The sequence below is a fragment of the Tenrec ecaudatus genome, chromosome 4 (assembly GCF_050624435.1).
Source record: "Tenrec ecaudatus isolate mTenEca1 chromosome 4, mTenEca1.hap1, whole genome shotgun sequence".
Taxonomy (NCBI): domain Eukaryota; kingdom Metazoa; phylum Chordata; class Mammalia; order Afrosoricida; family Tenrecidae; genus Tenrec; species Tenrec ecaudatus.
This window is the reverse complement of record NC_134533.1, coordinates 109,064,049-109,090,986: the sequence shown is the minus strand read 5'-3', so window position 1 is coordinate 109,090,986 and position 26,938 is coordinate 109,064,049. Positions and strand designations below refer to the sequence as shown.

Here is a 26,938-nt window from a genome sequence, read left to right as displayed (position 1 = left end):
ATAAGAGATTAAATATGATGGTATGTAAAAAGGTATTGTTATAAAATCATAAAAAGTTATTAAACAAAAATATCAAAATGTGAAGCTATTAATTCCTGACAGGTCCTCTATCAAAGTCTATATACTTCTGAAGGTGGTATTTCTAGCTCTCTAACCATTCCCTGGAGAATTCTGTGCTCTTCAATTTACACCCCATTAGGACAGCCCTTTGGGCATCCTTGAGGTACTCACATTGTGTTCCTTTCAAATGGTCTTTGCATTTGGGGAACACAGAGAAGTCTGAAGAGGCAATATCAGGGTCGTAGGGTGAATGGGGTAAGGTTGCCCAATGAACATATTGTAGGACAGCTCTTACGTTGTCATGATGAACAAAACAATTCCTTTGTATAACTCTAAAAGGATTTTTCTTATCAAAGAGTTTCTATTTTCTTAAAACTTAGTCATAATAAGCCCCTGTGATTTTCCTGTTTCCTTCGGGAATATATTTCAAGGTTACCCCTTAGAGATCCCATTAAGTCACCATAACCTTCTGAGGTGACCTCAATGCCTGGGTTGGAAGCCACTATTCTGACTGGGCCTTCTGTGAATTGTATTAGCAAATCCAAGACTTGTCCTTGTTTACAATGAGTTCCATGAAATTGACTTCATCAGCTTTGATCTGGCTTAAAAGATTGATGAAAAGGTCAGTTCTTTGTGCTAGTTGATCTTCACTCAACACCTAAAGGTTGGCACCTATTGAGCAGAAAGCTTGGTAAGGCCAAGTCGTTCACTTAAAATTGAAAATACTGAAAACAAAACAAAATGTTGAACCATGTGAGATTCCAACTTCAGAAGTTATTCTTGGTCTTCTCCACGAGTTTCTGGATGGCAGTCAGTTTCTTCATTCATCATACTTGATGGTCTTCCCTCTCTTGGCTTATATCCAATGAGAGGGAGGTTAGGGAAAAAATTGGAGGTAGGGGAAGACACTGGGAAGTTACGAGAGTTAGACAACCGGCTAACTCTCTTACAAACACCATCCTGCAATAGTGGTCCCATGGAAGTGAGTTGAACTGAGCCCTCTGTACTGCTGTGTGGACTAATTAGGTGTTATATTCCTTCATGCTGTATATACCCATATATATATAAAACCAGGACACTTAGGAACATATATATATATAATCCTAAGTGTCCTAGTTTTGTTTCTCTAAAGAACTCTAACAGACTCTCCATCTGGAGGACAAAGGAGTGAAGAAACTGAAAGGCATGTGCATACAACTAGACTAATGGGCCATGTAACATCAGTCTCCACAATCCTGAGACCAGAAGAACTAGATGATGCCCCGCTAACACTACCAACTGCTCTGAAAAGGATCAGATTTGAAGGTCTTGGGTACAGAGTGCACAAAATGTGGAACAGAACTCAGCACCATAAAAGAGACCAGGGTATTGGTTAGACAGATACCAGTGGGAGGTCCAATATTATGGCCTTTAGAGACCCTTCAGATCTGGAACTGAAGTCACCCTTGTGTTAGAATAATCAGTCATTTAAGATCAAAGGACTGCATTTACCAAAGGACAAAAGGTTAGAAAAGGAGGCGAAATGGAAATAGGAAATACTGGGATGAGGATGCTGAGGGTTTTGAAATGGATGCGTTGAAACAAAATTGTATATATTATTGGACATAAAAGTGATGTTCTGCAATGGATGTGTGTATGGATTGTGATAAGAGTTGTATGAGCCCCCAATAAAATGATTTTAAGTGATATTCTGCTCTGTAAACTTTCACCAAAATCATAATTTCAAAAAAATTTTTTAAAAACAACTTGACCCATTTACAACTGCTGTCGTTTGTTTTGTTTTGTTTTGCAGATTAGGAACTTTATTCTGCATCAGAACGACATACACAATCCTCTCACTGGGCCCTCAAACATCCAGGAACTAGCTTTGCCTTTCCCTTGGAGATTTAGAGGAGCTTCCTGCCTGAGGTGGGAGGAGACCCAAAAGAAAAGTCAAAAAACCAAACCAAACTTATTGCCATTTTGTCATTTCCAACTCATAGTGACCCTATAAGACAGGCTAGAGCTGCCTCTGTGGGTTTCCAAGACTGTATTTTTTTCGCAATTTTACTGCAATATCACTCACAAACCGTATAATTCGACACTCAATCCTAGTAAAAAGAGTTGTACAATCAGCAGCACAATACATTTTCTTTCTTCTTTAAAAAAAAATAATTTTATTAGGGGCTCATACAACTCTTATCACAATCCATACACACATCAATTGTGCCAAGCACATCTGTACACATTGGCCTCATCATTCTCAAAGTATTTGCTCTCCACTTGCTGTTTTATGGGAAGCAGCATTCTCCTCAACCTGTTGTAAAGCTTTGGTGCTCTGGAAAAGTGCCCACTTGAGTTCTGGGAGAAATTTGACATTAGCCCTGATCGCAATCATTTATTTCCTGGATAAAAAAAAGTATCTATTTTTAAAGCACTCTCACTGAATTCAGATAAGTGTATGACTGAGGGAATTTGTCTGTAGCCAGCCACTGATTGCACACACATGTTCAAGCACTGTTTTTAGGAGTTAACCTGTGCCTGTATGAACCAGACTCCAAGTGGTAATTCTTTGTCATTTACTCTTGTATGTGTATCTGGTCCCACCAGGAAAGCGTTGTTAAGAGACGAGCACCCATCACACACACCTGCTCTCTGCCGACTGCATCACACCAAGAGTCCAGAGCGAACATGTGTAAAATTGGACTTCTTAACTTGGACACTATAAATGGGCTCAAAAGTTCCTCATTTAACGCTCTAATCTATGAGCACACACATGCCTATTTCTAGGGAAAGGGTGACTAGCTCTAGTCGTATACCAATGACCCAAAAGAAGCGGAGACCTAAAAAATTGGGGAACGTATTCATTAGTAAAGAATCATATTGATATTAAATTCATTTTTAAATTTTTTACTTGAACTATGAAGCATTTCAAACATTAAAAATAAAAAAGAACAAACCAACGATGATACAGACACCTACACCCATAACCAAAATGAAAAAAAAACTGTCACATTGCCATATTTAGGACAGATTACTCTCTTCAGAAGGGACCGGACAGGTAGCTAATAAAGTAAATAAAGTGCCTGGCATCTTTGTAGGGGGTGGGACCATGCAAATAAGGTATATGGAGCCTTAACTAGGGGATTGGTCAGTTTCGCTGAGCCATGGAGCTAGAGCTGAAAGTGTTATGGCTTAATGGTAGGTGGGGTGACTCTGGGAGCACATAGAAAGAACTAAAAGTTTTGGAACACTTTCCCAAGTAGGGTACAGGCCAGGTCCAGTGGCCAAGGGCCAAAGAGAAACCTGCATGGCTGGGCATGGCTGAGGAGCGGCTGTGCTGTTCAAAGAACTTTATTCTGAGTGACCCTGGACCTGGATTGGAAACTAGTACCGCCCTCATAAACCCCAGAACTGTGAGTATGGTCTGTGAATTGTTTGGCCATTGCAGCAAAGTATTTAACCCCGCAGAGTAGCAGAGGACACCATGGAGAGATGATTAGTGTCACAATTGGTATAAAGGTTGGCCAGCAGAGGCGTGTCTGACCTCTGCCTCACAGGAATCAGCCTTGGGCTGTTGATCCTGATTCTCCTTCCTCATTTTTACATACAAAAACAGCTGAAGTTCTAATTCTGCACCCTGCTTCCATGACTGCTGTGGAATCCCATAACATGTCTTGAAGTATGAATGTGCATGTCCTGACGTACCTTTAGATCCTGATTCTCCTCCACACTCTGATCCAGACGACTTTGGATTATAATCTGAATTAAGGCACAGAGAAGGTTATACTGTATGCTGTGAAGTTCAGAAGACATTCATTCAACAAATATTTATAGAAGCTCTATGATGCCAGGCTCTGGCAAAGTTATGGGAACTTATTCAACATAACCAAATACCCTGAAGGAATGAGTTGCTGGGCCTGGCAGTCCAAGGCTAGTGTCAGGGAACACCAAGGTCAACTGGCATAACGTAATTCACAAAGTCTACATCCTGTTTTAGTGAGTCTCAACGAGGGCCTTAAAAGTTCATGAGCCAAAAAAAGTTCATGAGCAGCCATCTAATGTGCAAGTGTCTGGAGGAAAGAGTGAGGAAAGCCATAAGACATGCAAACAAGTAATCCAATGGACTGATGGACCCTATGAAAGCCAGTGACCATGACCCCAAGACCAGAAGAACTAGATGGTCCCTGGAAACCACCACCAATTTCTCTGAAAAGAATCACAACAGGACAAAACTCAAAATCATAAAAAGACCAGGATTACTGGTTGGCTAGAGACTGGTGGACCTCAGGGGCCATGGTCCTTTTGTCACCCTTCTGAACTTAGCCCTGGGGCTCAATTTTAGGCAAACAAGACAGATCCCCAGGGAAACAATAACATTAAGGAGGTTCACACAGCTTAAACAACCATTTGAGATCAAATGGACAGCATTCACCCAAGGAGGAAGCTCAGAAGGGTTAGAAAAGGAGGCAAAATGGAGACCGGAAAATAGGGAAGAGAGGTGGGATAGGTGATGTTCTATTGGGGACATACAATGAAGGAGATGTAATAGAATGTGTAGGTATCGTTGAATACAAAACTAGTGATCTGATCTCTAAACTGTTACCCTATTTACAATTTTAAAAATTGTTTGTTTTCTTCAAGCTATTCAGTTGAATAAATAAAAGTTAAAATGTCTCTAACTTCAAAGAATATGTATGATGTGCCCAGGATGCTGCACATACATCAGTATGGATGAAGCTCAGAGCGCATGTGTGTGTGCTGGGTGAGGCAAGGGAAGGAGAAGCGGCCAGGATGAAGTTGGACAGAAAAACAGAGCCGTATCATATCAGGAAAAGCCAGTGATGGCAACAGGGAACCAATGAAATGTGTTACGCAAAGGAAGGGTCAATTACTCTTAAAGTTTTATTAAAAAAATGAATGAGAGAAATCAGGAAAACTGGTTGGGAGGCAATTTGAATCCTGGATGCTGTGCTGAATTAAGTAAATGGCTGTGGGAACAGAGGAAACTGGATGGTGATATTACAAACGTAAACTGGCAAAACATGATAGCTGATTGAATAGAGAAATCAGAAAGAATTGGCGGAGGATGCCCAGCTTTCTCTATAAGGTATTTAGATAGCTGGACAGTGGCCAGATGAAGGACACAAAAGGTCAGGTCATTCTGGTGCTGGTTGCAGGGTGATCTTGAGCACACACTGAAACGGAAACGCAGATGGGACATGTCAGTGGAGATCATCAGCAGGGGATCACATGCTGCACTTACAATCCAGGACTCCACAGGGAGAGGTGAGTGAGAAATAAGTATGCCAGAGGCAACACCTAAGGCAGGTGAGAATTAAGTGAAGGCAGGTAATTTCCTAGGTAAGCGTCTAGAAGTGAGTCCGGAGAGGAAGACTGAAGAGTCTCAACGTTGGAAGTATTGAAAGAAAAAGAGAAGCTTCCCAAAGAGACATGACTATCAATCAGGTCTGTTGTGTTCACTGTCAGTACTGCCAGCATCTTAAAGGAGTTCTTGCCACAAACTCAGCACTCTATATTGGTTGGCTGATTGAGAGAAGGAAGGAAGGGAGGGAGGGAGGGAGAGAGGGAGGGAGGGAGGAAGGAAGGAAGCAAGGAAGGAAGGAAGGAAGGAAGGAAGGAAGGAAGGAAGGAAGCAAGCAAGCAAGCAGCAGGGCAGTCGTAGGAAAATCAAGAGAAAATCAGGGAAGAGAGCATTTCAAGAAGGTCTTGTCTGATAGACAGGTGGTCAACAGGGTCGAATACTAAACAGTCGAACAGAGCAGGACTCTTTCGTGTCCACCACAAACGAGAGCTCACCAGCTGTTCTTCAGGATTGACTCCGGGTTCACAGAGGGCCAAGGGTCTCTCCTGCTCATCCTCAGGTAGCGATCCATTGAGTAGTAAGGCCTGAGTGACCACAAGGCAGAAAGAAACTTAATTCCCCACCAGGGGACTTAGTTCTGATCATGTTTCACTTTAGACCTGAGTCCTGCGATCTTGGGAAACAGTGGTGAAGAAATCTACCCCACTATGTGTTCCAGAAAATGGCTGACTGCAAAGAGCCACCCTTCCCCAATGAAGACTCACATAAACCCACTTTTTTACCTATAACAAGGGAAGCCACCCCCCGAAAAAACCACATCCCCGGCTATTCCCTGACAGTCAGTCAATTCCAGCTCAGAGAGACCCTAAGTAAGGTTTGCAAAACGGTTTCATCTTTCTCCCTCGGAGAAGTTGGTGGGTCTGAACCTCTGACATTAAGGTTGATAATCCAATGCTTATCTCTTAGCACCACTACAGTTAATGTGAACACGGAACAAACAAACAGAAGACAAACTCACTGCCATCAATTCAATTCCAATTCTTAGTGACCCTACTGGACAAAGGAAAACTGCCCCTGAGGGTTTCCAAGGCTATAAATCTTGACAGGAGTAGAAAGCCTTAGCTTTCCTCTATGGATCAGCTGGGAGGCTTGAACTCCAACCTTGCGGCTAACAGCTCAATGTGTAATCACTGGGCTGACAGGGGTCCTAAGGTAAGCGCTACCAAAAGAAAGAAGAATCCACTGCCATCGAGTCAATTCCAATTCTGAGGGATCCTGTAAAGGGGTTTTGATGCTGTAAATCTTCACAAGAACAGACTCTCCTTCCAATGCCCATTCTTTGCCCCATAAATGATTAACTGAACTGCATATCCCCACACATCAATCCAATTGCTTGCTAACCAAACTTTGGTGACGCTTCTTTCCTTCCCCGAGGTCCCTGAACTTTAGCCTATCCTCAGCCTGAGCTAGCACACAACTCCTAAAAAGTCCCTCTCAGAAAGAGGCGGGCCTCAGTGTCAATCATTCTTGGATCTACTAGCGGATAGGCCACCCTTTCATCCTGCCCCCCCCCCACCCAGTTCTCAGCCTGGTTCACTTCTCTCGCTCTCAAAGAGGTCTTCGGCCCGATTCTTGAGCCCTTTGCCGATCGATCGTATGGTCAGAGCACTCTCTCTGTTGCACTAGTCCCTTTCTGCATCTTTTGAAAACAGTCTCTCTTTACTAAGTCTGGGTTTGATTTTTATTGGACAGCTCATAGTTGAATGTAGAGGTCCCCCAAAATTGAAAGCACGACCTGGCTCCCTCCAGATCCCTGGCAAATTGATTGGTGGTTTACTGGATGCAGAGCAAAGGATGGGAAAAGGCTCCAAGAGGATAGCTGAGTTTCTGATTTAGACATGTAGGCAGCTGGGGAGATGCACAGAGCACAAAAGTAGTAGTTTGGGTGGTGGATGAGGGGAGAGGGAGAAAAGCGCTTTAGATATAGAACCCTGGTGGTACAGTGGACGAGGCACTGGCCTGTTAGCCACAAGGTCTGTGGTTCAAACCCACCAGCCACTCCCTGAAAAGATTGACAGAGACCATGTATAGTCTTGCTATGACTTCCTGGTGGCACAGTGGTTACGCACTGGGATGGCATCCGAAAGCTCCATAGTTTGAAACCAGCAGCCACTCTGCAGAAGAAAGACGGGGATTTCTACTCTCATAAATGGTTACAGTCTCAGAAACTCCTGTTTGTTTGTTTTTTTTTAACATTTTATTGGGGGCTTGGACAACTTTTTATCACAATCCACACATCAAATTCTCCATCATCATTTTCAAAACATTTTTCTTTCTACTTAAGCCCTTGGTATCAGCTCATTTCCCCCATTCCCTCACCATCTCACCTCCCTCATGAACCTTTGATAATTCATAAATTATTATTATTTTGTCATGTCTTACTTACATCGTCCAATGTCTCCTTTCACCAACTTTTCTGTCATCCACCCCCCACTGTGAGCCACAATGAACTCAACAACAGCGAGTTGGGTTTTTGTAGGACTCCACAGAGTCCATGGCAGTGGGTTTATTGTATAGATGGAATCCCTGGGTGGCACAAATACCCTCATCTGACTACTCAAAGGTTGGAGGTTTGAAGATACCTACAGAAGCCTTGGAAGAAAGGCCTGGCAATCTCTCTCCCAAAACAACAATGGCAACTCTATGGAGCACAGGTCTTCTCTGATCCAGATGGGGGACGACATGAGTTCTATGTCACTGGATGGCAACTGGTACTGGTATTGCATCCAAAAACGCATTGCCACCTGTCAATTCATACTCTATTTGGACTCTATGGGGTGGACCAGAACTGCCCCCATAGAGTTTCCAAGGTGACAGTCTTTACCAAAGCAGACTGCCACAGTTTCTCCTGCAGAGCAGCTGGTGGGTTCAAACTTCAGACCTTGGAGTTAGCAGCCAAGCGTTAACCACTGCACCCTAGGGCTCCTTCTGGTATTGCTTTGATACATCTAATTGCTAATCTTGGGATCAGTTGCAGTTCTTTTTGCCATGGCCCAAGCTCTAAGGTCTCTTTCATCTTCTGAGAGTGACTTGAATCTTCTGCTCCAAAGTTCCTTGGCATCAAGAGAAAATCCAAAAACAAATGTTCCTCTCAGAAGTGAGAGAGCCCACAGTTCAAATTCCCATGAACTTGAGCAGTGCGATGGCTTAGAAAAGTTTGTGATTTGGAGGGCCATTGACTTGAGTTTGTTTGTTTTTCATCATTCTGCATTTCTATTACCATGGCAACCAGACTCTACTGGTGACTTGGGGTTTGGTTTGGATTTTTTTTGTTTTTCTTAGTCTGGAAGCTCTCTAAACCTGTTTTCTATGGGTGACCCTGCTGGCACTTGAAATGCCAGTGACATAGCTTCCAGCATCACAGCCACGCCCAAGCCCCCACAGTACGGCAAACAGGCAAGTGGTGGAACATTCAGTATAGTTTTATTAATACACTAGAGCAGAAGAAAAGAGCTCCGGTACCGCTAACCAGTGGACTGCTAACAATAAGGTCGGCAGATCAAACCCACCAGCCACTCCTTGGGAGAAAGATGAGGCTGCTGGCTCCCAGAAAGAATTTTAACTTCAAGAGTCTTGGGGTTGTTTTTTTTAAGGCACCAGAAGAAAACCATTTTCAGAGATGTCATCGTTCATTTAAACTCCCCACGCCAGGTTTTATTTTTAATGAAGTATCACAGGAGGAGGGTGGGAGAGATTTGTCATGAAGCTAGCTAAGCAAGCTCAAGCTCGTTCGATCTTCCTAGAGAAAGTCTAACATCTTATTCAGAGTTTTGTCATCTTATTCTTTTTACAAGATCCCCCAAAGTGTATAGGCTGGTAGGAGCCATAAAACTTGGGGTTGTTAGGTTCAAACTCCCGGCCAGGAAAGGGTGGTATACCTAGGTGGGCGTTACACCTAGATTGGCACACCTAGGCCAGGTGAATTTGATTCAGCCAATGGGGTCGACCAGTATTCTAGGCTCTGGTCCTCTCTCCCAGGAGCTCCAACACACAGTTCAGCGCAGCCAGGTTACACAGCCCAACTCGGCTGTGCCATGTCCCACCAACCATGCCACAGACTTGTCTGGCTTGTGGTTCCATTTACTGTAGAACCTGAAACTGCTTCTAACATTCATAAAACTCACTTGGATCACACACCAGGCTTCAGTGTGAATTCTTTCTCATGTGAAGCCAAGGACCGAGGTTTACCTCTCCCCCAAGCGATAGATCTAACATATGGTGCCGTGACTTGGAGATACAATGCTGAGGAGACAGCAGCTTGGCTGGACTTTAAAACAGCACTGCGCACAATCTGGAAAGGACGCCAGCTTTGATTTTCCTGCCGCAGAAGTCGCTGCGATCTGCTCATAATATATTGTAGAAGCCCTATCTGTATTTCTATCTTTGCTCCCTATGTTTAGGAGTGGTGAGTCTGCTTTTCTGTGTTTCCAGGGGCTTTCATGCACTTCCCAGCATAGATTCCTGGGGTGGGATGGGACCTCTGCGCCTTTTTGATTTTCAGTGGTCTGCTTTACATCCCAGCCAGCTAGATAGCCAGGCGTGCATGCATAAACCCTGTTGGTCTCTGCAGAACTCTGGATTCAGTGGCCTGTCCCCTCCAGTTGACTAAACCGGGTGTGGAGGCCACCATTTTCTCAGCCACATGACTCTCCGCACCCCAGCAAGATGGCGCTGCTCAGTGGATGAGGTCATTTTTGTTGAAGGATAACTGAGCTCATGACCCTGGCCAAGATGCCGCCCACCGCTCCAAACATGTGGGGGCTGAGCAGTGCCTAGGTAGTGGGTTGTTTGGGCCCTGGGAGTCAGTCCCACCTAGTCCCAGGAGCTGACCGCTTCCCTTTTGCCCCCTCCATTCCCTTTAGCTTTCTCCTGGCTTTACAAACTAGCTGCTGTAGCATTCTGGCAGTGTGGGTTTGTCCGTTTTCCTACCCGCTGGTTTTCCGTTGCCCAGGTCTAGGCCCAAGGCATTTGGAAACCAAGCCCCCGAGTAATTGTTAACTTTCCCCTTTCAACAATACTGCTTCCAGCACTTTTTTGGAATAGCTCCTGACATGTGTCCAGATAAGATTCCAATTTCCCTAAAATGTTCCCTGAACTACTGACCAATCACTCCTACCCTTCATGGGTCCGAGAGTACGCTCCTGCCAGAGTTTGCCTTTGAAGGCTATTGGGAGCCCACTCCAAGCAGTGACCTTGCCCTCGGAGGTTGGCGAATTACTCGTGCCAGGAATTCCCTCCATAGGCCCTGTATGGTCACCCAAGCCAGTAGCCAATGCTTCCTGTCTAAAAAACAGTCGGACCCAGTTTGCCAGCAAAGACTGGGGTTCCCGACCTCTCCCTTGAACAGGGGCACCTGTTCGAGGCCCCAGTTTCCCAGCACCCTAGAGGTGTGAGCTGAAATTGCATTACTGACCTTGAGGCATCGAGCTCCCAGTCATTTTGAGAGGATCAGCAATTCAACATTTTGCAATAGGGAACAGGAGGTGCAGACTCAGGAGGAGAGAAGGAAGGACATCAGGCATGCCCAAAGTGCTGGCCGCACTTGCTAACTGCCCGTCAGGCTTCCCAGATCCGTGACCCAAGTGCCAAGTGCTATGTGTGTTGGGAACCGGGCCCCTGGGTACGGAACTGCCCTAGCCAGAATAGTCCCCGCTGAGGGCCATGCCACCCCAGCAAGCAAGCTGGCCACCAGAGTGTACCTTGTCCTATGGCAGACAGCCAAGAGGGAAGGTGCCCACAGGCCAGTGGGCAGCTGCTCATTGAAGATAGGCCCTGCCTGGTCAGCAAAGCAGCGGGAAAGCTGCTGCGGGTCTGGAACTTCGGTGAGCAATCAATGTGGCAGCGAAGTCAGTCCATGTCCTCCTAGAGACCGGGCTGCCTCTCCTGTCCTCCCCTTCTTCCCTGGACCCTGGGCACCGTTCACAGGTGGAACCATGGGAGCTATTGCAGCCAGACCCCTCAGAAGCGGAGCATACAGACCAGCACCCCTGAGAGCTGTTGGGGTGTTTCTGTGCCACCCCAGGACAGACAGGGGCTCCACAGAAACTACCTCAGACTCATCACAGCCTTTAAGTCAGTGATTGCTTTTACCCCATTCCTGTGTTTACAGTGAACAAACACCCCCGCCTGTCAGTCCTGATGCCCTCTTCCTAAACTAGCTGTGGCACTACCCCACCTCCAAGGGCACTGCCATCTCTCAACCTTACCCTTGTCTCACCTAAACTGCCCACCTGTTTGTTTCTTCCGGAAGTTCTCAAGGTACCAAGGTCTCTGAACCAAGTGTGCCAACTCCAGGACCACCAGCTCCTTGACCACCCCAATTTCATCTACCGTGGGCCCTGAGCAGGCAACCCCTTCCCAAAGAGTAGGAAGGGTATTTACCCAAAGCCCAACTCTGCCTCTTTTGCCAGCAGGAAGCAACTAGAGGTGTCGTCACCCAGGACCCCCAAAAATTTGGGTCCATACCTCTTCAGGGGCAAAATGTTAGGTTTGAGCTCCCGGGCAGGAAAGGGTGGTATACCTAGGTGGGCATTACACCTAAATTGGTCCATCTAAGCCAGGTGAATTTGATTCAGCCAATGGGGTCAACTGTAGGCTCTGGCCCTCTCTCCCAGGGGCTCCGACACACAGTTCAGTGTAGCCGGGTTACACAGCCCAACTCGCCTGTGCCACTTCCCGCCAACCACACCTCAGACTCTGTCTGCGTGTGTTCCATGTACTATAAAACCTGAAACTGCTTCTAACTTTCATAACACTCACTTGGATCATAAACCAGGCTTCGGCGTGAATCTTTCTCATGAGAAGCCTACGTCCGAGGTATATCTAACCCCCAAGAGAGAGATCTAACAGGGCCACCCCTGCGGGGTGTCATGGGCTCAGTGGAAGATTGAAAAACTATGTCCTCCTGTTATGCCATGATTCTAGTCGGCCACGTGTCCGTCAAAAGAGAAAGATTAGAGAGCTCAAATTCCATTTCAACTAAAGGAGGCGGTGTGTCCAACAGTTTCTGCGAAAATCCCATTGTCTTTTCATCCCATTTGCCCAGGAGTGTTTTTTCTTACTTGTTAACGACATCCCAAATGTTAGTAGAAGAATACTTTTCAGTCCAGTCCATGGTTAGTCTATCAAGCACTAAATAATAATAACATTTCATAATCTAAGTGTATTTGGTGATCGCACGGGGCTGCGGGGAGAAGTGCCCACGTGCAGAAGCTGCCAGGAGCATTGCAGGAAATTCCACGCCAGCGGCAAATGACTCTGAGGAAGGCATGCTAGTCATCAGAAACCCTGGCTGTGGCTTAGCTCACTACTGGCTTGCTCCCCTCTGAAAGAGTTAGGAAGCCCAGGGGAGGCTGTGAGCCCCTTTGTATCCCACAATGGGACTGAATGCTCTTGTGATCATGTGGCAGCGAGTTAAAATGCCTCTGTTTGCAGGGGATCTCAGGATGCTGACTTTCGGGTCTGTCTAATCTGCCACCGGATTTTCTCGCAGAACTGGGAAATGCAAGCCAACCAGAAAGAGAGCCATACCGATGGATATCTGGGTTCATATCATGCAAATTATCCTGGGAAAAACCTGGTTTGAGTATAATTCCAAAGTTCTCTGAGGAGTTCATCCTATTAAAGCACCGTATTAAAAAGCCGGTCCATTAAGGTGCCCCTTAATGGAGTCAGAGAAAACAGATCCAGATGGCCTCACAAGGCCATCGATTAACAAAACAAAACATAGCAAATGGCAAATCAACTCTCCTAGGGAATGTTTCAGCAGTAAACATTTCTCTAACCCTTCTCAGTTCCCGGGGCATATATTATGCAAATCGTCCTACCACATCTCCGATCTCCCGTTTGCTTTAGGAGCCCTTTGTGTCCCTAGCCCGTGGCTGGCTGGGAGCAGGCCCTCTACCGCCTGCGGGCTGCCAGAGCCACGGACATAATGTGGGCTTTGTTTACGTGTCCATAAATATTGGACAATCCAGAAGCAGTACCGCTCCCAACACAAAGAGAAAATGAATATTCTGAGGCAATTTCGGGGTCACCAGCACACTACAAGACCTCCCCACAAACAGGGGCAAATAGACAAGAGAGGACTTGGTGGGGAAATCACAGAGGGGGGACTAGGTCAAGTAGGTCAGCTCATCCCTAGGGGAAACTGACCAACCAGGAGCTGCAGCGGGGGTGCCCCCCCCCGGGCGCACCCCCACTCCCAAGGGCTTTGTTGATCTAGGAAAACCTCTTCTACCGGATCAGTTTATCTTGGCATCCACTTGCAGATGCATTAGGAGTGAGCTAAGTCCCTCAGCCTGCCTCAGATGGAAACCTGGCGGGTTACTAGTCTTACTCCCTTCCTGCTGGAGTACGTGGAGGAAGAAGCCCTGGTTTTTCCCTCTGCCCTTCTTTGGTGAAAGCTGCATTTGCCGGGCTGTGGCGGCGTAATTGGGAGAAACCCACCTGAGGCAGAGAGACAGCCAGGGGTTGGTAAGAGCTAGAAATGGCTCCAGGACTTGCTGAGATCCTAACAGCTGGGCTGTAAAGCATAGACGCAACAATAATTATCTGATTTTATAAAGATTTACAGCTGGGAAGCCCTGTGGGCAGTTCTACTCTGTCCAATAGGGTCGTTATGAGTCAGAATTGACTGGAGGGCAATAGGTTTGTAGTGGTGAGAGTTGTTTTTTTTTAAATATGCTATAAACATGATTCCATAAGTACCTTTTGGACTATTCACATAGATTCTTCTGTCCCCCCCATGTACCAACTCCTTCATCTGCATTCCCTGCTCAACTCTGACTCATGCAAACCTTGAGGTCAGTTTCTTTTCCTGAGGATGCTAGTGGCTTAAATATAATAACCAGTGCGCCTGGGCAAACGAGCTACACGGACAAGGGCTACCTGGAGTCCTGATATCATTTTCTTTGCTTCCTCCATTTCTTTTTCCAAATGTTCTTGTTGCTCCAACAGCTGTTCTTCCCACGAGCTCTCCAGATAGGGTCCTGGGCTCCCGGGTCGCCCGTCTCCCCGAGACACTGGAGAATCTATCTCCTCTACAAAACGGCAGGAGGGAGGAGAGTTCATCTTGGTGTAAAGTGAATTTCCGGCAGAAAGCGTCTACACGTTCAGGTCAGCTGCCTTCCAACCCTGCCCGCGTGACGCAAGCTGGCCTCTCCAGCAGGTGGAGTTGTGGGGCACAGAGCATTGGCTGTTAACTCCTGGCTCCAGGGAGCATCTGTTACCCTGTTAGGGAACCCTTAGGAAGCAGTACGACTCCCTGCTGGGGGTCTCAGTATGGGACACATAGATTTCACTCTTCATTCTCCTGAGCCTGATGCCTTCCACCAGGTACAAAGAGAGGAGCTGTCAAGTCAGAAGCATTGAAAACCAGGCTCCTCTTGGTTGCTCTGGCGCTTTAACGAGGAGAGACTATTCAGTTCCAAGCCCTTTCACAGATAACATGGTGTGAGTCACACAGGGAACAAACCACGAAAAGCATACTTGCACAAACTGTTTCATATTTCACGCTGGTTTTGTTTCGCTACCTTTACTGCCGTGTCGTTGCTCTGGTTGCTTGATCAATTTTATCAATCTACCTACATGCAAATGTGCCTCAATGGTGCTGGTGAGGAGCCGCAAGTTTAGCAGTTCGAACTCACCAGATGCTCCTCAGGCGAAAGATGGGGTTGTCTGCTCTCATAAAGATTTACAGTCTCGGGAAACCCTTTATTTAAGGTTGCTATGAGTCGGAATCGACTCAATGGCAGAGGGATTTCGGGTAACTGTATGCATCCTCATTTCAGTGATGTAATGGCTGACAGCAGAGTAAATTCTCTGAGTAAGTCTGTTCATTCATAAAACAAGGACATACTTTCCTGCCTTGCTGTGAAGATGGCATTAGGTAACTTATATGGGGGGGGGGCTGTGGGACAAGGCTCAGAAGGTGACTGTCTCTTTGTTGCTGAGGACAGGCTAAAGGAGGATGCAAAGTGAGGAAGAGCTTAAGTCCAGGTTTCCCTCTCTGGGTTTTTAGCATCTTTATACCCCTTATGGGGGAATCGATCTTTATCTAAATCACCAGCTTGGCTTCTTCCAGGCCACCCTCATGTTGACATGAGAAAAAGGAAAGCAACAGAGGCAGAGTAAGAGGTCAAAGGAGACCTGGGGCACAGCAGGTGAGTGCTGGCTGCTACCTGAGCGGTCAGGTCGGCAGTTGGAACCCACCCAGGGGTTCCATGAGAGAGAGACCTGGCAAGCTGCTTCCAGAAAGAGTTCCTCCTAGCACACCCTGGAGGGAAGTTCTACTTTGTCACAGGGGGTTGTTATGAGTTGAAATCCGCTCAGTCGCACCCCAAGAAGAAGTCTACACAGAAGGAACTCATTGTAGTCTTTAGCCCTCACATAGACCTGCTCTCTACTGCTCATACGCTCTCCCTGCCCCCAAATGATCTGTATACAATAGGAATAAACATTGTTCACTTACATAAGGCTTTTGATGATCCCCAAACCATTTCCTAATTCATAGGTAGCCAGCTGCAGAAGAGCCCATCTAGGCTGCTGCACAGGCTTTTGACAGCTAAGGCATCAAGTGACCTTCTGAAAGAGGTTTACATTAAATGGCCCCTGTGGCATTAGAACTCTCTAGAGCAGCAGTTCTCAACCTGGGGGTCCCGATCTCACTGGGGGTTGACTGACCTTTTCACAGGGGCCGCCTGATTCACAATTGTAGCAAAATTACAGTTATGGAGTAGCAATGAAAATAATTTTATGGTTTGGGTCACCACCACATGAGGAACTGTATTAAAGGGTCGTGGCATTAAGAAGGTTGAGAACCACTGTTCGAGAGTCACCAGTGTACTTACAGACCATAGATAAAGAAGGAGAGGGCTAGGGACTTTAGAGATGGACAGGTAGGACCCCAAACTCTTCAATCTGGGAACCACTTAGGCCAGGCTGTTAGGCACCGTACCTGTTCTGTTCTCTATTCCATCAGAGGCGATAATCACAAAATCTGCCTTCTCCTCCGCCTGGGTTATAATGGATTCGCTCTTTGCACTGTGGATTGGACTGGGTGAAGTCAGGCTATAATCAAAGGATACAGAAACAGACAAGTGTTATGAATAGTTCTATAGAAAGAGCCAACTTTCCTAATGTATCCCAGATACACATTCTTATCCATTCGTACTCCTGCTTAAGACAGTGCCCGGCCACGGTAAGAACAAACACTTGTTGAATGAATGAATGAAACGAATGTTGAATGTATAGACTACCCAGTTCCAAGAAGTCTTCACCACACCAAGGCTACCTTTACGTTTAATTCATGGAGGACGAAATTCATTGCTCAGAAGGAGGGTTTATCCATCCTTAAGAGGACCTAAGATGTGCTGTGTTTAATTATTACCACCATCCCTGGCCTCTGTTCGGTGACCAATGGAAGTGTGGGTCTTACTAGCGTTGAGAGCTGGAAGGAAATTCTGTGGTTTGTTTTCCTCTGTTTGCAAGAGAGATTTGGCCACAGAGACAAGAAACGCCAGCAGAGTGACATGGCAGACCAGCTCTGGGCTGATTCCAATGGGAGACACAGGAAGAAGGGTGTCCAACGGGGAGAAATCACTGGAGTATGTTCATGCCAGGGTGGATGAGGAGAGGGCTTCTATAGCCAAAGGGGGTGGTGGGTGGAGGGGACGCCCTGCTAGCAGATAAAGATGGCAGAGTAAAGAGAACCATTGCCATCAAGTTTATGTCAACTCACAGTGAAGAAACGTGAGTGCCATTACTTGGCTTACTCCCAGCAGAGTTACCTCAGCCACAGTTTGTCCCAATAGTCACCAGAAACCATTGCAACAAATCTCAATGAAACTGCTCCATTTCCAAGGGCATGACATTTTAAAGCTCCAGAAGGGCAGCAGGTCTACCCATCAGGCTGGGCTGTTGGGGAAAAGAGGTCTGTCTGAAGGGACCTGTTGCTTTGCGCTGCACCTTGAGAACATGAGCACAGAAACAATCTCAGGGGCTGTGGGGTTCCCAGGCCCAGCCCCCTCTCAGGAATTCTTTCTAAATCCATCACCCAGACAACAAGGCAAGTATCTAAGATTCAGTGACCCACTTAATGTGCCCCTGAGGTCTCCCAGGCTAATCCCACTGCCACCAAGATCAGGAGTTAACATCTCTGTCTTTCTAGAAAAAACCAGTACAAACTAGAGATCAGGAGGAGGTCGTCAGAGATTCTGAAACCTCTCTATCAGACCAAGGACAAGGGTTTCATTCTCCCGGTTGCTGAAGGGCTTTGGTGGGAAGTGCCCTCAACCAGGAATAGGTTCTCGTCCTTAGGAGAACTACAAAATCTTGTAAACAACGTTTTTCTTCTTCAAATGAAAGAAAGGCACTTAACCATCTTTATAAATCTACTCCCAGGACTGGCAAGAGAAGGGTGGGGAGTGGAAAGACATGTTCTTCAGAAATGGGGGTTTGCTATATAGAACACCCTTAGCCATCTTTCACACGCCTTCTAACTCCACAGCGTCTCTTCTGGAGAAACCCTGGGCTAAGGATGCTCTTAGCCATCACAGAGTTATTCAGAGGGACCCTTTTTACAACGGAACAAAACGCCCCAGTCTTGCACCATCTTCACAATTGCTCCTCTGTTGGCGCTCACTGCTGCCAATCCATCTTGTGGAGGGTCTTCGCTTTTGTTGCTGACCCACAGCTGGACCAACTTTGTCCCTCCTGAGAACATGGCCGAAGCATGTAAGACAAAGTTTCACCATTCTCACTACTGAGGGATTTTGTGGCTGTACTTCTTCCGAGGCAAATTTATTCATTCTCCTGACAGTCCATGGTCTAATTTCATATTTTTTATTAATACCACAATTCAGAGAAATCAATTATTTTCCAGTTTTCCTTACTTATTTACCTCATACCTATGAGGCAACTGGAAATACCATGGGTTGGGTCACATCCACCTTAAGTCTAAGAGTTGTTAACACCATTGGGTTGGCTCCAGCTTATAGTGACCCTCCATACAATGGAATGAAACACTGCCTGGTTCTGTGCCATCCTCACAATGGTTCTTAGGTGTGAGCTCCTTGTTATCTAAGGGCACAGTGTTATTTATAAAGAGAATGGATTTATGACCACAGACATTTGTCTGCTTACAGAAATAGGGCTCAAATGCTGAAAGAGCCTGCAGCCAGTGCGGCTCTTTGAGGAAGGATAAAACGGCGCTTTCTCAGCTAAGGAGGCGCGATGCATTGCATGCCCCACTGCCTGATTTGGGCTGGACCACTGTGGGTATGTGTGAGACGAATGGGGGGTGGTAGTGCTAGTGTGAGCCTAGGATGCTGGAACACTGTTTTCCTAAAAGCAGAGCTCTGTTTCCACAACGCATGCCCAGCTCCACTTTCTCCCTCCAAAGCGAGCCATCTCCCATATAAGGGCAGAAGGAGGCGGAGGTCTGGGTATCCAAGCCCATGGGGAGTGGCAGAGCAGTCCAAGAAAAACAACAGTTCTCTTTCCTGAATTGATGCTGACAATCTAAAAGGCCACAGAGAAGACAGACCCGCAGATGAGAAGGTCATGTCCAAAGAGAGACCACACATCCCAGGGGAACCAGAACCCTGCAGCATGCCGTGAGAGCAGGCACCTGCCCTGCTCCCAGCAAGCAGCTCCACGGGGAGGAAAGAGCTGTATATCCAGCGCCTCGAGTCATCACGAAGTATTTTAATGCTAATTAATTATAAGGCTTAGACTTCTGATTAGCTTAAAGGCCCTTTTTAATAAACAACTAATCCCCTAAATGGCCATGATAATCCTCACTGGGATCAGGGAATGACTGATTTCAAATCGGGTCAGGATTTCTTTACTCCCACGGGTTTACCATCATTCCACTCAATCTCTCAGACAAGCAACCCCCCCCCCCAACAAAGATCCTTCCAAAGGATTAGGGTTTCTTTTTTCTTTTAAATGGGTAATGGGCACTAAGGAAAAGTGTCCTGGCCAATGGTAAATCCCCTCCCTTAGCAGTCACAGAGAGGTGAAAGGTCCACTCCTCCATTCCCCATTAGTTGCAGTCTTCACACCTAAGAGAGCGTGACCTGTGCACTCTGGTGTCTTGCCTGTACCCTTCCCGGTCTGTCATGGGCCAGCAGCATCCCGCATGCTTCCTTCCACCCATGCGCCCACCTCCGAAGCCCAAATGGCCCCAGCTCACCATTTCACTTGCGTCCCTCCCATGGTCCCCCTCTTGGCTCTGGCTTCAGCGAATCTGCTTCCCCGGGCGAGGTGGCAAGCTTGGATTCACATTGCTCCCAAATTCGGGCATGTCTGCCCGCCCTGGGGCCCGAAGAACGACTCCACAGGCAAGCGAATAACAAGCGCTGCGGGCTCCAATCGCTGGGGCGAGTGGGCAGGACGGAGGGCTAGGCGCTGTTCCGGGAGATGGGGGGATGCTCCAGGGTCGGAAGCGTGCGGTCCCAGCAATTCCCGGACGGCAACAGGCCGGCCTCAGTGAGAGCAGCAGCCTCCGGCAGGCTGCGGGCCCCAGCCAGCTGTATCCCGATTCCGTTCAGCCGGGCGGCTCCGGGCATCTTGCTCCCGTGCAGCGAGCGGACGCATCTCAACCCATCTCCAACCGGATGGAAGGGCCCCAGCACCCCAGCTCGGCCAGCGTCCGGGAGCAGACAACCGACAAGGCGCGGGCAAGCCCAGCTCTAAAGGCGCCCCTCCCTTCTCTTACTGAGCCCTCCCCTCCCTTCCGGGTGGGCGCTCGCTGCCAGGCAGCCCTGGGGTCGGGTCAACCCTGCCAGGCGCTCCGCTCCAACGCCTGCCCTGCCCGCCCAGCCCGCACGACCCCAGGAGCCAGGTAAGGAGGCAAGGGCCAGGGGGAGGGAGAAGAGGGGGGCAGATGAGGCGCACGGGTATCGGGATCGGAGTCTGCGGATCCTTCTCCCGAGAAACTGCGGCTGAAAACCTTCCTTTTCCTAATCTAACCCGCTCCCTCCCGGCACACCTTCATCCCAATCTCGAAATGCAAAATGCCAATCCACCAACGCCTGGGTCTTTAGCCCAGGTTCCCAAGAAGGGAGGAGCTGGAGGGTGGAGACTCGGGGGCGGGGGTTGTTTTCCTACGGAAACCCACGAAGGAACTTCTATCTCCTCCCACCCTCCCCAACGGACTGCGTTTCATGTTTTCTCCCCCCTACCCCCCCAGCAATGGAAAATCATTTTGCTTGGACGAAGCAACAGGTGGGCAGGGCCTGGCAGGGTGGCTCGCCAGGTGGCAGGGAAGGAGCTGAAACACTGGAGATTATTTCCCTGCCTCTTCGTGGGCCACAGAGCTTGAGGTGGGGCTCACCCCTGCACTGGGAAGGCAGAATATGCCTAGGAGCCCCGGGGAAGTCCTCTCCTTCCCTGGGAGCTTACCCTGGAAAAGGATCCAGGGTCCAGGGAGGGCCCGCCCCCCCCCACCGGAGGCCCCCCCCACCGGAGGGCCCCCCACCGGAGGGCCCCCCCCCCGTCCAGCCCCCCAGCATTAGAAGGAAGCAGTCGAAAACAAAGGGCCATGCAACCTGGAAGGCTGTCACCATCCGTCTATTTTAGGGCCATTTCCATTTCCAACTGGTACCTAATCTACACTCTCTCAAAGCCCCCCACCCAAAACCCGCAGGAAGGGGCGGATAGGATTGTTAATGCTTAATGTTATGTTCTGTGCATTTTACCACAGCAAATAAATTCTTCAAAAAGGTCACACGTTAAAGGTTAAAATGAAAGTTGATCAAGTTTACACTACATTCAAATGCTGGGAAGAGCTTCATGTGACTGCAGTAAACTCAGGAAATGAGTTTAAAATAGATGGCAGTGTTTTGAAGAAAAGGAAAAAAACAAAGATATGTAAAACACACATAGACAATTAATTATCTGGGCTTTGGAACTGGCCAATCTGAATTGGAGCTGGCAACAAATGATCATGTCTTCTCACCACTTATCAAGTATCTCGTTAGAAGATTTCACATTTACAGCAATAGTGAAAAATCTCTCCAATCTCTTTGCACATTAACAACATATGCCTGGCCATGGTAACTGTCGCCAGCGTACAAGGTGAGAGGAACATTGGCTGTGATAGTTGTGGTTATATTGAGGGGGTACCCCCACCCCAAAAAAGGGATTTTTTCCCCAAAGCTATGTATTTACATTTTTTATAAAGCAACCTTATCACCTTCAATGTACTCTCCACGACACCTAATATATTTGTCAAATCTGCGATTCCATTCTTGGAAACATGTTTCAAACTCATCTGTTTGGATGGCTGACAGCACCTCCCTCATTTTTTAAAAAACTCTTCTACATGTCAAATTGCTGTCCTTTCATGTACTTATTCATTCGTAGAAGCAAAAAGAAATCACACAGAGCGAGGTCAGGTGAGTAAGGTGTGTGGGGCAAGAGAGGCATGCTGTTTTTTGCCAAAAATTGGCACACTGAGATTGAGATGGCTGCGTGAGCAGGTGCATTGTCATGTTGGCAAAGCCAGTCCCTGTCTGCCAAAACTCAGGCCTTTTTTGTTGCACACTGTTACACTGTCTTTTCAGAACCAATAAATAGAAAGCTTGATGAACGATCTGACCAGTGGAACAAACTCCAAATGCACTATGAGTTGACATTTTCGTCTATTCCAGAGGTTGTCGGATGCCCAAAATGAGTTTTGTCATCAGTTGACATTTCACCTTTTTTTGAAACGAGAAAACCACTTGAGTATTCACCCTAGTGCTGTCCTTGTAAGCTGTGTTCAACATCACAACAGTTTCTGCATCATTTTTCAAGAGCAGGAAACAAAATTTCACACCACATGCTATTCTCTTAAATCATCCATCACAAAAAAATGAGGTTTGAGCAAAAGTGCTTTTATGAAAAAAATTCATTGTGACCAGAGAGAACCTTCTCAGGAGATGCCACTGGGTGCACTAACTCAGAGTGAGTTGCTCGATGCTCACCCAGTGGGAAAAATGCATATATAAATGCTCTGCCCAGTGGAGCTGTTTCCCAAATTTTTTTTGGGGGGGGGGTGCCCCAACATATGTCAACTAGGCTGGACTCTTATTCTCAGTGGTCTGGCAGTTATGGAATGATGTAGTCATCCTCTAGTTTCATATAATTTCCCAGAAGTCTTTGGAACCTAACCATATTAATAAGCAAAGAAAGGGTATAAAAGCCTAAGTTAGAAGTGAATGAATGAATCAGCAACAAAATGTAGTTTCAAACTGAGCTAACATGATCTGGGACTGAGTTTATAGGATCATGATTTACTTGAGCCAGGAAAGTAATAGTTTTCTGCTCTATGCTTGTCAATGATCAAGCTTCAATTAATTAAAGCACCGTGTCCTGCTTGGATCTATACACTTGACTCTGAGATGTCTAGGATGCCTCTCTGCTACATTCACAAATACCATTAACCTATTCAAATACATACTTTAACCAAAACCAAACTTATTTAATCAAGTCACTTTTGACTCACAGTGACCCAATAGGTCAGGGTAGAACTGCCCCTGTGGGTTTCCTAGGCTGTAACTGTTTACAGGAGTAGAAAAACCTCTTCTTTCTCTTGCAAAGAAACTGGTGGTGTCAATCTTATGGCTAACAGCCCAACAAGTAACCAGCCACCCCACCACCAGGGTTCGCTAAAATGCATACGAATCAGCCACAAATCTCAGCCCTTCAAATGAAAGTTGGAAGCATTCTCTCACTCTCAAACAACTTTCTTTAATTTTTTCCTCTTGCTACAAGATTTCTACAGCCTTCTCAAGTGAAAATTCAAGGGTCACACTCAGGCTTAAAGACAATATAACAGAATGGGACGCCAAAAACACTGTCCGCTCACATGGAAATGGCAGCACCACTGGGCTGGTCCCTCACAGCTCCCAGTCATGCCTCCATGTGGACACAGCTGAGCACTTGCCCTGTGGCTCAGCGCAGAGCTTCCAGAAATGAGGGATTTTCCTGACCCTAGCCCATCTTCCTGCCTGTACAAAGTACCGACAGTGATAAGGACTACCCATCGAAAGCCCAACATAAACTGAAGGAAAGAGAACGGGCGGGGGGTGTCATTGCTTGTTTTCTGCTGTTACTTTAAAAATTGCTGGGATTCAGCTTTCAGTCCGTAAAGTATCTCATTTTTGGCATTCCATAGCAAGCAGTGTGAGGCCACTATTACCTGGAGCAGCTGGACTCTGACGGGGACCTTTGCTGCCCTTCGTACTGCTGCACCAGGGCTCGCACGCTCCAGTAGGGGTTCTCAATCTCCTCGTCCAGGCTGCTGTTCCTTAAATCAGAGGGCACCAGCAAAGGAGAGGGTGTCAGTCGCGCAGGGCAGTTCAGCCAGTTCCGACAGACTGCCACTCTGTGTAGTGCTGGGGCTACACAGACGAGGGCGGCACAGCCTGTCCCTGAGAGACACTTAAAGACTAGAAGGGAATATAGCTGAATTGTTCATGTAGTAACACCCCAGAACCCTGTTTGCCGGGGGGTCAGTTCTGGCTCACAGTGAACCAAAAGGAGAGAGTGTGGCTGCCCCACTGGGTTTTCAAGGCTGTGTGTAATCTTTAAGGAGCCAGGTGGTACTGAGGGTCACACATTGGGCTGCCAGCCCAAAGGGCTGCAGTTTGAGGCCACCAGACACTCCACAGGGGGAAGATGAGATAGTTGGCTTCAGTGAAGATTTACAGTTTTGAGCCACTCTAGGAAGCAGTTCTACTCTGTCCTCTAGGGTCACTGGGAGCCCTATTGGCACTATGGGTTAGGCTGCTAACCACAAGGTCAGTGGTTCAAACCCACCAGCCACTCTGTGGGAGAAAGATGAGGCTGTCTGCTCCCATAGAGATTTACCATCTTGGAAACTCTGTTGCCAGGAGTAGAAATTGACTCAGTGAAGTGCATCCGTTTGGGCAGGGTGGGGGGGCTTGATAAGGTCATAATGAGTTAAAGTCAACCCAATGGCACTGAGTATTTAGGGTACATCTTTTAAAAAAACTTTTATTGGCTCATAATCCACATATGAATACCTCCTTTTTTTGAATACCTCTTTATGGGTGGGTGTGTTGCTACATTTTTCTCCCACAAAGTGTCTGATGGGTTGTAGGGCAAACCTTTTGGTTTGAGCTACCTTTTGGTAGCTCAGCCTTTTAGGCACTGCCCCAACAGCACCCCTTATAGCCACAGCAACCTCGAATACAATCAATTACATATTTTAAAAACCAGTAGGGGAGATAGGCACCAAAACAGGTAATTTCAAGCATCTGCCAAGCCCAGGTCAGCTCTTGCTCAGCAGATAAACAACCCTCTTTCTGGCATGGGCTGAGGGTGGGTGGGAGGGCTAGTCTTCAGGACACATTCTCTTCAGGGTAGCGCTCTCCAAATGGGTTAGAACACAGCCCCAGCGCATCTATCTCCCAGGTAAGAAAGCACACTGTGCCGAAGGCATAGATCTAAAATTGTGGATACCTGAGTAGAAAATTGCCCTATTCCCTTCAATTCTGCTCACAAGAGAAGCAAGTCTAGAACGAAAGGTTTCCTCATTGGGAGTGACTTCTCCACCTCTGTCGGATGAGCGTTGCTGCAGTGCTAGGCTACTGGGGCACCTAGTGCACTCTGTGGGTTCCAAGCAGCAACATCAGAGAGAGGGACCAGTTCCCCACCTCCAGCTTTCTGCCCTTACCTTTGTCTGTACCGAAAGACGTCTCGTCCTGACCGGGACATGTCATGACACACGTCGGCCAGGGCAGCTGCTGCCCCCTGGGCCACAGCTGTGGCACAGTGTGGTTGGTGGCTCTGCAGAGGGGTGCTGGAGTCCCGGCCTTGGCTCACCATCCTGCTAGAGCCAGGTTTGAAGTGAGCTGCCAGGGCAAGCACCAGCCTCATGATAGCCTTGAGGTTGCCTTCCACAATATCTGCGGGACAGAAGGGACCAGGCAGTCTACTTAGTACACATTTGCTAGTGACACCGGTTGGCCAGGCAGCCAAGGTTCCTGTGCCCACAAAACTCTGTTCCCCGGGGGGCGGGGTGTACTATTAAAAGGCACAAGAAAATATTTTACCATGGAAGAAGTCCAAGATTCTTTGGGGACTCTGAGTACAGGCATCTAGAGTAAGGTGACCAGACGTCCCGCTTTTGGCAGGACAGTCCCGATTTTTAACAATTTGTCCCGTGTCCCATGGCATTTTTAAAAAGTCCTGATTTTTGGAAAGAATGCACGACAAGTTAGGGTATACGGTTTTTGGCTGCCATGTGGCTATTTTACCAGGATATGAGTTTTATCAATGGTGTCCCATTTTACCAATGTTAAAATCTGGTCACCTTAATCTAGCGAGCTCAGGGAGGGATTCCTAGAGGAAGTGAGTCCGGGACCCATGATGTGATTGATGAAGAGCAGTTCGTCAGAAGTGGGAAGAGGAGGAAAAAGAGTAGTCTGGGAAGAGGGAACAGCAGGTGCGAAGGTCTCAGGTGAGTGGGAGCATGCTATATTGATTGGAGTTGTGCTGTCCGACGTGGTAGCTACAGGCCACGCTTTGCTACTGAGCCTTAACACATGGCCGCCAAGGGCTCAAGTAGAACGAAAATGTTTTGGAAATGATGATGGCAACATATGTGCAAACGTGCTTGACACAATGGATCTATGCATGGATTGTGATAAGAGCCCCCAATAAAATGATTAAAAACAAAAAACATGGCCAGCCCAAATCGAGATGTGCTCTCCATGTAGTACACACAAATGAAGGCCAAGTACCGCATTTAGACCTCACTTATACCAAAACTAGCATGCGGCCAGCTCATTAAGAACCTTTCATCTTGGTCACATGGCGCAATCATGCTAGTTTTTAGATACATCAAGTGTATTTCAATATTTAAGATTCATTAAAGTTAATCCCATCGATGTGCTTTCCCTTTTCTCCTGCTGGTGGTGTTTGGTGTCCCTGAGACCGTTCTGCCTCCCATGGGACACAACAGAACTGCCATGTGGGGTTTCCTAAGCTGAAATCTCTGCGAGAGCAGGTCACCAGTCTATCTCCCAAGGAGCCACGGGTGAAGTTAAACTCTGACCCCAGAGTGAGTCACCACTGTGCCACCAGAACTCCTGAATGTGATCACTGGGAACTTTTAGATTACCCACGTTGCTCACAATACATGCATCACAGTGCTTTAGTTAAGCAGCTGAAAGAAGCTCAGCATAGCGACAACATGATGTGGAGGGGAGACGGGCAGGGTAAGGCCAGAGAGGAATGAGTTAGCTCTCAGGCCATAAGGTGCAGGGTAGGTCACATGAAGGACAGTGGAATTTTCCCTCAGGGGCATCTCATACACACACACACACACACACACACACACCACCCCAAAGTGGCATGTGCAGAATGGTCATGCTGGCCGCAGGGAAGAGAGCAGGTCCGGGGGCGGGGGGGGGCAGAAGTGGACACACCCAGTAGGGCTGTCAGGAGGCTGCTGGACTTCTCTAGGTAAAGAGAAGTGATGTCCAGAATGGCAAC

General features: G+C 47.4%; 1 protein-coding gene across 12 annotated transcripts in view; it reads right to left on the bottom strand.

Annotated features, from left to right (window-relative positions):
• DIXDC1 (DIX domain containing 1) overlaps nt 1-26,938 on the bottom strand; it is a 104,069-nt gene that overhangs the window by 31,476 nt on the left and 45,655 nt on the right. For 11 of the 12 annotated variants that reach the window (XR_012783980.1, XR_012783981.1, XM_075546591.1 and 8 more), the window contains 6 exons: nt 25,116-25,347; nt 23,616-23,723; nt 16,383-16,495; nt 14,315-14,466; nt 5,860-5,949; nt 3,748-3,801 (listed from right to left, as the gene is read on the bottom strand). Coding sequence is in view for 10 of the 12 variants with exons in the window: in XM_075546591.1 (XP_075402706.1) it covers nt 3,748-3,801; nt 5,860-5,949; nt 14,315-14,466; nt 16,383-16,495; nt 23,616-23,723; nt 25,116-25,347 (749 nt within the window). In the remaining 2 variants the exon portion in view is untranslated. Of the gene's footprint in view, nt 1-3,747; nt 3,802-5,859; nt 5,950-14,314; nt 14,467-16,382; nt 16,496-19,622; nt 20,480-23,615; nt 23,724-25,115; nt 25,348-26,938 lie in introns of those variants that run through there. The other variant, XM_075546599.1, reaches the window with a different exon arrangement.